General features: G+C 62.3%; 5 protein-coding genes across 5 annotated transcripts; 2 read left to right on the plus strand and 3 right to left on the minus strand.

Moving 5' to 3' along the window:
• Positions 1-453: 453 nt before the first annotated feature.
• On the minus strand, positions 454-871 carry AMSG_04774 (uncharacterized protein). Its single transcript, XM_013902986.1, has one exon. It carries the CDS (start codon positions 848-850, stop codon positions 602-604), a length of 249 nt encoding a protein of 82 aa, XP_013758440.1. The 5' UTR covers positions 851-871; the 3' UTR covers positions 454-601.
• A 460-nt stretch (positions 872-1,331) lies between these two features.
• Positions 1,332-2,959, plus strand: AMSG_04775 (uncharacterized protein; the record flags this gene model as incomplete). Its single annotated transcript, XM_013902987.1, has 2 exons — positions 1,332-1,403; positions 1,667-2,959. 2 exons carry the CDS (start codon positions 1,332-1,334, stop codon positions 2,939-2,941), a joined length of 1,347 nt encoding a protein of 448 aa, XP_013758441.1. The 3' UTR covers positions 2,942-2,959.
• Positions 2,959-4,487, minus strand: AMSG_04776 (uncharacterized protein). The gene has a single exon (XM_013902988.1). It carries the CDS (start codon positions 4,325-4,327, stop codon positions 2,978-2,980), a length of 1,350 nt encoding a protein of 449 aa, XP_013758442.1. The 5' UTR covers positions 4,328-4,487; the 3' UTR covers positions 2,959-2,977.
• A 700-nt stretch (positions 4,488-5,187) lies between these two features.
• Positions 5,188-8,247, plus strand: AMSG_04777 (Cullin-2). Its single transcript, XM_013902989.1, has one exon. It carries the CDS (start codon positions 5,878-5,880, stop codon positions 7,882-7,884), a length of 2,007 nt encoding a protein of 668 aa, XP_013758443.1. The 5' UTR covers positions 5,188-5,877; the 3' UTR covers positions 7,885-8,247.
• A 730-nt stretch (positions 8,248-8,977) lies between these two features.
• On the minus strand, positions 8,978-9,238 carry AMSG_04778 (uncharacterized protein; the record flags this gene model as incomplete). The annotated part of the gene is made up of 1 exon (XM_013902990.1): positions 8,978-9,238. The coding sequence occupies one exon, from the start codon at positions 9,236-9,238 to the stop codon at positions 8,978-8,980; it is 261 nt and encodes an 86-aa protein (XP_013758444.1).
• Between the last annotated feature and the right edge of the window lie 903 nt (positions 9,239-10,141).

The following is a 10,141-nucleotide window of genomic DNA, read 5'->3' on the forward strand; positions in this document are numbered from 1 at the left end:
CTCAGCGTCAACTGCAGCCAGCTGGAGACAGTCCGGCAAATAGCAGGTAGTCGGGGATGGGGATGGGGGGGGGGTGAGGTGGTCCATCGGATGGTGGATCCAAAGGGAGAGGTGGGTAGATGGTGCGGGGGGGGGGGTGCTGGGGGAATGATCGGGATTGGGTCGAGGCGCTGGTCCGCGACGTTGTGCTGGAAGAGTTGTTGGCCATCGGTGCCGGGCTACATTGTGTCGGTCGCAGGCATGCAGGTGGCGGTGGTTGGCACGGTGGCGATGCAATGCAGCAGATGGTGCGATGGAGAATAATGACGATTTATCATGGACGATTCTTGACCCCCAAGAGCTGCGATCAGGCCCGAGAAGAACAACAGTCAAAGGCAAGCATGCCGAGCGCAAAGCTCAGTGTCAGCAAGGAGCGACGAGCGATGATGGGCGGTCGACAGTGAGCGAGTGAGCAAGAGGTTGCGTGGGTGTGGCGGGTGGCCAAAGAAACGATTGGTCGTTGTCCGAGAAACGAGCGAGGAAAGGAGAAGAGAGCGGGACAATGAGGGACATGAACAGACATTGAAGACGATGGTGGTAGTAGTAGTAGTAATGGCACCAACTATGCGTCCGGGTCATTGACAAGGGTGACAATCTCATCCTTGTGCATGGGATACATGAGGAACATCTGTTCAAAGTTGATCACGCCACGCTTCTTGAGAATCTTGAGCTGAGCACCGACCGTGTCGCAGTGCTTCTCCTCACCGACCTCGACAAGCTTCTCGTACGTGCACGAGCCACCGGACTCACGGAGAGTCTCAATCATCCACTTCTGGTGGCCTGCGGAGAGTGCCTTTGCTTCAGCTGCCATCTTTGTTGCTACAGATAGTTGGGTGTCCCTCCCTCCCCCCTCTGGCCTGCCGCGCGTAGCCCGCTCGCATTTGGCCACAACGGACGATGCGACCGGCGACGACAGCAGGACCTCATCGAGCAGGCATGAATCGTGGCAATTGCGGAGCATTGACGGGAAAAAAGGAGTATGTGGTGCAGATATAGCTAGGTATGAACCAACTGATCTGGACGTTGTCTGCTGCTATCCGCAGTGTAGCTGTGGCAGCGCGTGGAGAGCTCCATCCCTGGCGGAGCGTGGCTACTGGTGACCATAGTTGCTCCATGCGGCGTGGCTGGATGTGGGAATCGGCGGTAGCGTCATTCGCCACGATCACCTTCCCTCACCAATGCGATGTGCTGGTTGACCCTGCACTGCTGGTGCTGACCACAGACTTGCTCTCGCGCGCAGCCGGCAAGCAGCTGCCGCAAGGGCCCAGGTCACTCGACTCACGCACGCGCCAATGCAGCGGACGTTCCTCAAGTTCGAGCCACGGTCGCCGACATATGGACCGAACGAGTCGTCCCGCTCCAGAGTACGTCCTTGTCGTCAGTCTGTGGACGGTGTGTGTTGCGTGTGTGGGTGGCGGTAGCTGGCTGGCTGTCTCGTTGGGAGGATTCGATATTTTTGGGCAGCGGCTGTGGTCCTTGGGCGACACGGCGGGGAGTCGGCTTGCCGAGGCGGAAGCGAGGAGGAGGGGAGGTATGGCGATGCAAAGTGACTGTATGTATAGAGGAGGGTGTCTGCGTTATGCTCATGTGTGTGGTGGCGGTGAAAATGCTGTGAATGGGTGTGTAGAAGTCAGCAAAGAAGAAGGAGAGCAAGGGCCGCGGGAGGAAGGAGCGTGGCGGGCGGCATGGTGGCAAGGGCGAGGTCGACGAGGGGCCCAAGCACCCGCTGTGGACCTCGTCGTTTGTGGCCAAGATGAAGTTCCGCAACCATCTGCCGGCGGTGCCCGTGGATTCGGTCTTTCTGGCGTATCCGTTTCCGGACGACCGGTTTACGGCGTACAAGCCGACGACGCTCGAGCGCGACAACAAGGACCTGGTCCTGCTCAAGGAGGCTGGAGTGGAGACGAGGGCCTCACTGATTGATCCGCGCGAGGGGGCGTGGCCGGAGGATCTTGCGGCGGCGGCGTCGACGGATCCGGTGCAGACGGACGTGCTGGTGCAAAAGGCGGCGGAGGCGTCTGCGGCACGGGCGAGCCGGCTGGAGCTGGCGGACGAGGACACGCGGCTGATCGAGCTCGGCGCACGGTCGCTGCAGGAGAACGCGACAGAGCTTGCGCACGTGACGTTCCTCCGCAAGGGCCAGTACCTCGGCAACGAGTTTGTGGGCGTGCACGCCGGTGTGGCGGCCAACCCCGAGCGGCTGCACGGGCGGTCAGCGCTCAACACTCTGGGCGAGGACAGGGTGCTGACGCTCGAGGAGCAGCGCGACGTGGTGGACGCGACGTTTGTGGACGCGGGCAAGGCGCCGGTCCATCCTCGGGTGCCTGGGATGAAGGCCAAGCGTGTGCTGGAGATTGTGCCGTCGAGCGAGCTCGACTCGGAGCGGCTCAACATTGTGACGTTCCAGGGCAAGCCGGCGGCAGAGCCTGCAGGCGCGGTAATCAAGGGCGGCGAGCACGACGGCGACACGTTTGTCATGTACCTCCTGCCGAAGAGCAACAAGCGGCAGCGCCGCCTGGACGATGACGACGTGAGCGCCGGCGCTGCTGCCGGCTCCGATCCGTCTGAGCTCGAGTGGATCCGCGAGTTCAACTACGAGACCCGGGCGCCGCCTGAGCTGTTCATGCTCACTGTCGACGGCGACGCCGCCAGCTACGCGCCGATCAACACTGTGCTCTCGCTCCACAAGCGGAAGCCGGTCGGCTCGTTCCAGGCGCAGCACGTGCGTCCGGCAAGCATCACGTCGACGCGGGTCTCGGCCGAGGAGCTGGCCGCCCGCGAGTCTGCGCTCGGCAGCTACGACGACGGCGAGCTCGATGACGAGCTCGGCGGCGATGGCATGGACGACATGGACCGCAGCGCGTCGCCGACCGGCCTGCTTGCACCGATGACGACCGCGTAAATGTAACGCCAGACACAGGCGGGTTGTGGCCATTTATTACATCGGCAGCTCGCCCTCGAGGAGAGCGAGGGCGATGCGCTTGCGGAACTGCGGCATGTGCTTCTGGTCGAAGACCAGGTCGCAGTCGCGAGCAACAAAGTTGGCGTACGAGAGCGCAAAAACGCCGCAGTCGTAGCCATTGCGCTGGACAGGGATGTCCTTGGGCACATAGTCGGTCCACTGTGAGACGTCGAGCTCGATCGAGTGCTTGTCGGCAAAGTCGTCGACGATCCAGCGGCGCATCGTGTCAAGCGCCGCATGGTTCGTGCTCAGCAGTGCGTCGTAGTACTCGAAGCGCTTGTCGCGGAGATTGACAACAGCAAGCGTCCAGTGTGTCCCGAGGTGGACCGGGAAAATGACCTTGTCGATGTCGCGGAGGTCGACCTTTTTGGTCCAGCGGCGGACCTTGCGGTAGTTGTACCGGCAGCGGAGCTCGTAAATGGAGGCGTAGAAGAATGAGTTGAAGAAGAAGCACCGCGGGCCCACGCCCGCGGCAGCCTCAGCGTCGGCCCTGGCCTGCAGCATGACGACCATGCCGTTGACGACCTCGTCGTTGAGCCACTCACCGGGGCCGAGCGAGGCAAAGTCGTGGCCGGTGATTGGGATCGAGCCGACGCACGCAAGCTGCTGAGCTGGCGGCGCACGGAAGGCCTGCCGCAACATGTTGCGCTCGCGATCGTCGAGCTTGGCCGACCACGCAGAGAGGAGGGCGTCGGCATGCGGGCCGGAGTCGTCGTCGCCGCGCAGTGCGGCCTCAATCTCGCGGCTGGTGTACTTTTCGAGCCGGGCCCGCTCCTCGGCGATGGCGCGAGCGCGAGCGGACTTCTCCTCGATTTCGGCCATGCGGAGCGCAGAGCGCCACGAGTCGGTAGCCGATGCATCCGGCGACGATGCGCCCGATGCTGCAGCTAGCGACGACCGCCGCCGCCTCCGCGCCGTCTCCAGCGCGGCATCCATCCGACTCGGGGTCCGCGGGTCACGCGGTTGGCTGGGGTCGGTCATGAGGGCCACAAACTTACTCGGCCCGCCTTCAAGCTCGTCGACGGAACCCATCAGCCGCGTACGCTCCTCGCGCCGGAGCCGAGTCCGCTCCAGCGATAGCGCCTTGGCCTTGGCGTAGGCCGAGTCCTCACGCAGCGGAGCGTGGGTGACAGGCGCGGTGCTCTCGTTGTCGTCGTCAGACGAGATGACAATGACGTCGTCGAGGCCAGCGTTGTCGGGCGCGTCAGCCGAGGCAAGCGGCGACGACGGCAGTCGCACTAGCGAGGCACGAAACTCATCGGCCTCGCGGCGATCCTCGAGCATGTCCAGAATCGGGCGGCGCGACGAGGGCGAGCGTGCCGACATAACGGAGCGGGATCCGAGTCGCGACCAGCGAAGCGAAGACGGTCGGCTGAGTGAGTGATCCAGAGCCGGAACCTGAGCAGGGCGGCCGATAGGCGAGCAGAGAGAAGCCGTCAACGGTGCGGACGAGCTCGGCGTGTTTAGCAGCCGCTGGCGCTTGTGGGTGTCAGTAGCGTCCAGGGAAGCGCTGGGCAAGGTAGGAGTTCTGCTACGCTTGGAGCCAACAGTGAGTGTGTCGGCCACAGAGTCAGACACGCGAGAGTGGCTGGAGGAAGACAAAGGAGGAGGAGGAGGAGGAGGAGGAGGAGGAGGAGGGAGGGGTGGGAGCAGACCAGCCTAGCCAGCGTGAGGCCTTGCGGTAGGCAAAGGCAAGGACCGCCGTAAGCGGTTGAAACTCGGCCGCCACCTTGGACAAGGGTACCTTCCGCAGCACGTGCTGTGCTGGGGGGAGGGGCGGAGGGGGGGAGGGGGAGGGGAGGAGGGGAGGTGTGGCACGAGAGTGCAGTGTGCGGGTGTGGGTGCTGGAGTGATGGCGACTGGGCGGGCGTTGGGCGAGCGTTGGGCAGGGAGGGAGGGAGGGAGGGAGGGAGGGAGGGAGGGGGTGGTCTGGGCGTCGATGTGATGATTATGGGTGATGGAATATCGGATATGAGCTTGACTAGCTAGTCATGGCATGGGGCCATGGTGCGATGGCTGGCGGTGTGGCTTGCGGCGGGACCTGTTGTATGGCGTACGATTAACTGAGGTGATTAATTGATGGCTCGCCGCAAGATGGCAAGGAACACACAGGTCGCGCACACCAAAGGGTTGACAAGCGGGGAGTGGACAGGGGAGGAAGGCGAGTGAGAAGGCAAGCCACACCACTTCCTCAAGAGGGCAAGGAGGTATTTACGTGTTCGAGAGAGTGCGAGAGAGTGAGAGTGAGTGTTAGTCCCCCTTCTCTATCTCTCTCTCTGTGTACGCTTGGCTGACGTCTTGTTTGGCTGTGGAGGCTGAAGGCGAATGTCGTCGTCCAAGGGTGGGTCGCTTCACCCGCGAGCTATGGACTATGACACGTCATGGGCTACGCTCTCTGAGGCTATGAAGGCCATCATGAGGTTGGAGGCTGTCAACTCGATGTCGGGAATGCAGCTGTATCGGCTGGTGTACTCGCTGGCGTGTGCGCATCCGCGGTCGTACTCGCCGGACATGTACGTAGGGGTGGAGACGTTCCTCTTGGCGGAAGCGTCGCGCATTGCTGACTCGCTTGTGGCGCTGTCGGCCGACTCGCTGCTCGAGCAGTACTCCAAGGCGTGGTATACGTACGAGCTTGGCTCGCGGATCATGTCGCATGTCATTTTCAACTTTCTCAACGACAACTGGATCACCCGCCGGCTCGACAACGCCCGTGCCGCCCTCACCTCGATCTACCTGAGCACGGCAGAGGAAAGGCTGGGCAAAGCCGGGGCCGGTGGCAGCAACGAGAGCACGGGCGGAAAGGGCTCGGGTGGAAGAGGCCGGGGCCGGTTCCGGCGAGCAAGCAGGTGTACAAGATCGACGAGCTGGCGCTGCTTATGTGGCGCGACAAGGTGCTTGCGCCGCTCAAGGACCGGCTGGTGTATGCCATCCTGGAGCAAGTTCGCAAGGAGCGTGACGGCGAGGCCATCGAGCGCGAGCTTGTTGTCAAGCCGATCGAGTCGATGGTCAAGCTCGGGCTCGAGCGCAACAAGCCGCTCGCAGTCTACAGCGAGACCATTGAGCTGCCGTACATTGCGGCACTCCACGAGTACTACGCAGCCGAGACGACCAACTTTCTGGCTCAGAATGCGGTGCCCGACTACTACAGCCACGCAGAGACGCGGATGGCGGAAGAGTCTGCGCGGGCGGTGCTGTTTCTCGACACATCGTCGGAGCCGCGGGTGACGGCGGCACTGACCGACATCTTTGTCACGGCGCATCTCCCTGCACTCCAGGGCGAGGTCATTCCGCTGGTGGCGGCAATGGTTGCCGACTCGTCGTCCGAGTCGCACGCGGCGAAAGCGCTTGCACGTGGCTACGCGCTCCTCGCACGGGTGCCCGGAGCCTTTGACTCGGTCCAGGACGCGCTGGGAGCGTTTGTGGTCGAGCGCGGACTGGCGGCGCTCGACAAGCTCGGTGATGAGCCAGCGTCCAACCCGCGCAAGTATGTGGAGGCACTGCTGGAGCACTACGCGGCGTTCCGCACAGTGGTGGACACGGCGTTCGCAGGCTCGGGGCAGTTTTCGCTCGTTCTCGACAAGGCGATGCGCGAGATTGTCAATGCCAAGCCCAAGACGAATGCGGGTAGCAGCGGGGGAGCGAGCTCGCTGCCGCCGGCGGCGGAGCTGCTCGCCAAGTACTGCGACATGGTACTCCGCAAGTCGTCCAAGTCGCAGCTTGAGGACGCCGAGCTGAGCAAGGTGCTCGACTCGGTCATGGAGGTGTTCCAGTATCTCGAAGACAAGGACGTGTTCCAGAAGTTCTACTCGCAAATGTTGGCGAAGCGTCTGATCCAGAGCCTCTCTGTGTCGGACGACGCCGAGTCTGCGATGATCTCGCGGCTGAAGAAGGCGGCTGGCTATGAGTACACTTCCAAGCTGCAGAAGATGTTTCAGGACATGACGCTCTCGGACGAGCTCAACGCCAGCTTTGCGACTGCGGTGGAGAAGACTGGAATGGACATCGGCGGTGTGGCGTTCTCGTTCAAGGTCCTCACCAAGGGCTCGTGGCCGCTGTCGTCGCCATCGACGCCGTTTGTACAGCCGCCAGAGCTCGACAAGCTCATCAAGCGGTTCGAGGCCTTTTACAAGAACCAGCACAGTGGACGCGAGCTGTTCTGGCTCCCGGAGCTAACCAAGGGTGAGCTGCGGACGGCATACCTGGCCAAGAACCACGATCTCATTGTCACCAACTACCAGATGGCCATCCTCTGCCTCTTTAACCGCGGCACGGTCTTTTCAGTTGCGGAAATCGGTAAGCTGGTTGGTCTCGAGTCGAAGGTCCTCATGCGCAACGTTGCGTCGCTGGTCAAGGTCAAGCTCCTCTCGCTTGTTGCAGATGCCGGAGACACAGCGGTGAGCCAGGCCGAGCCCAAGGCCGAGGCCAAGGCCAAGACCGAGGCCAAGACCGAGGCCGAGACCGACGATGCGGCGGCGTCGTCGTCAGCCAAGCCGAGCAAGGGTAAGAAGGGCAAGGGCAAGAAGCGCGCTCCGATCAAGCTCAACTCGTCGACCAAGCTCGAAGTCAACCTCAACTTTAGCAACAAGCGGATCCGGGTCAAGGTGCTCTCGTCGCTCATCCGCGACTCGACAGAAGAGCGGGCGGCGACTGTTCGCGGAGTGAGCGAAGAGCGGATGTTCTTCCTCCAGGCCGCAGTTGTGCGGCTGATGAAGGCGCGCAAGAAGATGGCTCACTCGGTTCTTGTTGGCGAGGTCTGCGAGATCGCAGCCGCGCGGTTCAAGCCGCGGGTCGCGCTCATCAAGAAGGCCATCGAGCAGCTGATTGACAAGGGATATCTTGCGCGTGTCCAGGGCGAGAAGGGCATGTACGAGTACCTGGCGTAGCTGTCTTGTCCCCAGAAGGAAGAAAGGTCTGGGCGGCATGTGGCAGGAAAGGAGGGTGAGGGGTGGGCAAAACAAAACAGTGTCGCAAGCAATGCGCGCGACTGAGCCAGCTCGATTAACGGCGATAGCTTGACCAGGAGAAGACAGCGAGTCCTTCAGCAATGAGGGTACTGAGCAGATTGAGATCGGCCTAGAGGGCGGCGCCAAGAAGTGGAGGGCGACCTTCGATGGTGGCGGCGGCATGAACGGGGCGCAGATAATCGGCGATACGGGGTGGTGGCGATCTGCAATGGTTTGGCATCGACGAGAGATTGTAGGACTCGAGCGCTTGTGGGAGTCGCAGTTGAAAACATGGTGGGTGTGTGTGGTGTGGGTGTGGTGGTTGTGGGTGAGGATGGTGGGGAGTGGGCCCGGGGTGGTGGGGGGGGGGGGGGGGGGGGGGGCGTTGAGGAAGGTAGGCACTTCGGCGGCGCGGGAGAGGAGGGCGGACGGATTGGGTTGAGATGTACGTCGATGGAGACGATGGCTTTAGATTGGAGGGGGAGGCAGACCACTGCACTCTAGCCCACCACAACATTGTCTATTGTTTGCCCTTGCCCTCTCTTGTTCTTCCTCGCCATGGCCAGCCCGGTGGTCTCGTCGTCTGGCTCGGTGGTCGGCGGCAGGGGCGGCTGGCGATGAGCAGGCCGGCGGGGGCTGTGATGGGCAAGGCCGGAGAAGGGAGGGGAGAAGTGGGTTGGAAGGCAAACTGGTAGTCATTGCCAATGACGTGGCTATCTCTATGCATCGCCTCCAAAGCCCTGTCGATGGCTAGCTTGCTCTCGGTGGTGCCGGCGGTGGTCGGTCGGCGGCGGGCGGAGTGGGATGAGTGTGGTGGTGGCTGCTGGTGCTGTGGGCGAGGTGCGAGTGGTCGAGTGACGGCCAGCCACTGGTCGGTCAGCCACTCGTCGGCATGGGCGGCGTGCTGCTGCTGGTGGTGCTGGAGATGAGCAAGCATGAGCTTGAGGCGGCGATGCCCGGGTTGTTGTTGATGGTGGGGGTGGTGATGGGGATCGTCAGGGGGAAATGGAGGGTTTAAACGTTGCATGCTGGGCTACACCATGTTGAGGTCGTGATGGAGTTCGGCAGCCGCGTCCGTGACATGATCATAGACAGCCACGATCATGTCCTTGAGCTTTGCGACCAAGCCAGTGAGTCTCTCCCGGACGGTCACGCCGCGGATCCGGATGTCGAACCCTAGCACAGTGAACGATGACATGTTGGCGATGCGGTCGGCATCCGCCGGGTCCGCAAAGAGCCTGTAGGCGGACACGGTCAGGTCGCGGGTGCGGAAGTTGATGGTGATCGAGATCATCCTCGAGCGTCACTGTGTGGGTGTAGCACCATCAAACTTACCCTTACACCCGGCCTTCCACCGGACCGGTTGACGACCATGGGTGAGTCTAGGCCGACACGATGACCATGGGACCCGGGGTCGAGCCGGAAGCAGCATCTTGCTTCTTCAACGCCTTCATGCGAGCGATCGTGCCTCGCATGATCTCCTGCATAACGAAGCGGAGCCCGTCCCTGTGCTGACTCAGATAGGCGTTGAACATGTCCGGGTAGGTCTCGCCGAACTCGTAAGCCAGTCTGCCAATGGTGTGGAACTGGAGGCGGTCTGCGCACTCCTCGACCGTCTTCAGAGCCAGTCTTTGCGGTTGTCATGGCTCGTGGTGGCGGCCTGCCGACCACCGTTGCGTGCTGCAGCGGCGCAGCTGCTGGTCCTATCTGCAGAGCCAGCTCGGATCGCCCGGTGCCGTGGACCAGCGCGTAGTCGATGCGGAGAAGCGCCCGATCTCAAACGGCACCACAACCCAGAGCGTGCTGGGGCGCAGGAGAGCATCGATCTCGAGCAGGATGACCGATGACGATGGGAATGCAAGGACTCTGGCGTTTGCCATGGAGCATGCCATCCATTCAGCCGCCGGTGACTCGGTGTCGCGACCGACCAAGCCAAACCACAGACCGAGATCGTTGGCGGCCGGCTCGATGGTGAGGCCGAGACCCGAGACAGCAATCTGTTCAACAACCGCATAGACTGTGCCACACCGCCGCATTCGAACACGTTCAACTCGCCCATTGATGCAACAAGCTACGTAATGCCTCCAGCACGCACCGGTACTCGGCAGCGATTGCCTCCTGCCGCGCTTGCTCGGCCTCCAGCCAGGTCTGAGTGGTGAATGAGGCGATAATTCTGGTGGACACTTAGCTGATGGTG

The sequence above is a fragment of the Thecamonas trahens genome, assembly GCF_000142905.1.
Source record: "Thecamonas trahens ATCC 50062 unplaced genomic scaffold supercont1.20, whole genome shotgun sequence".
Classification (NCBI taxonomy): domain Eukaryota; order Apusomonadida; family Apusomonadidae; genus Thecamonas; species Thecamonas trahens.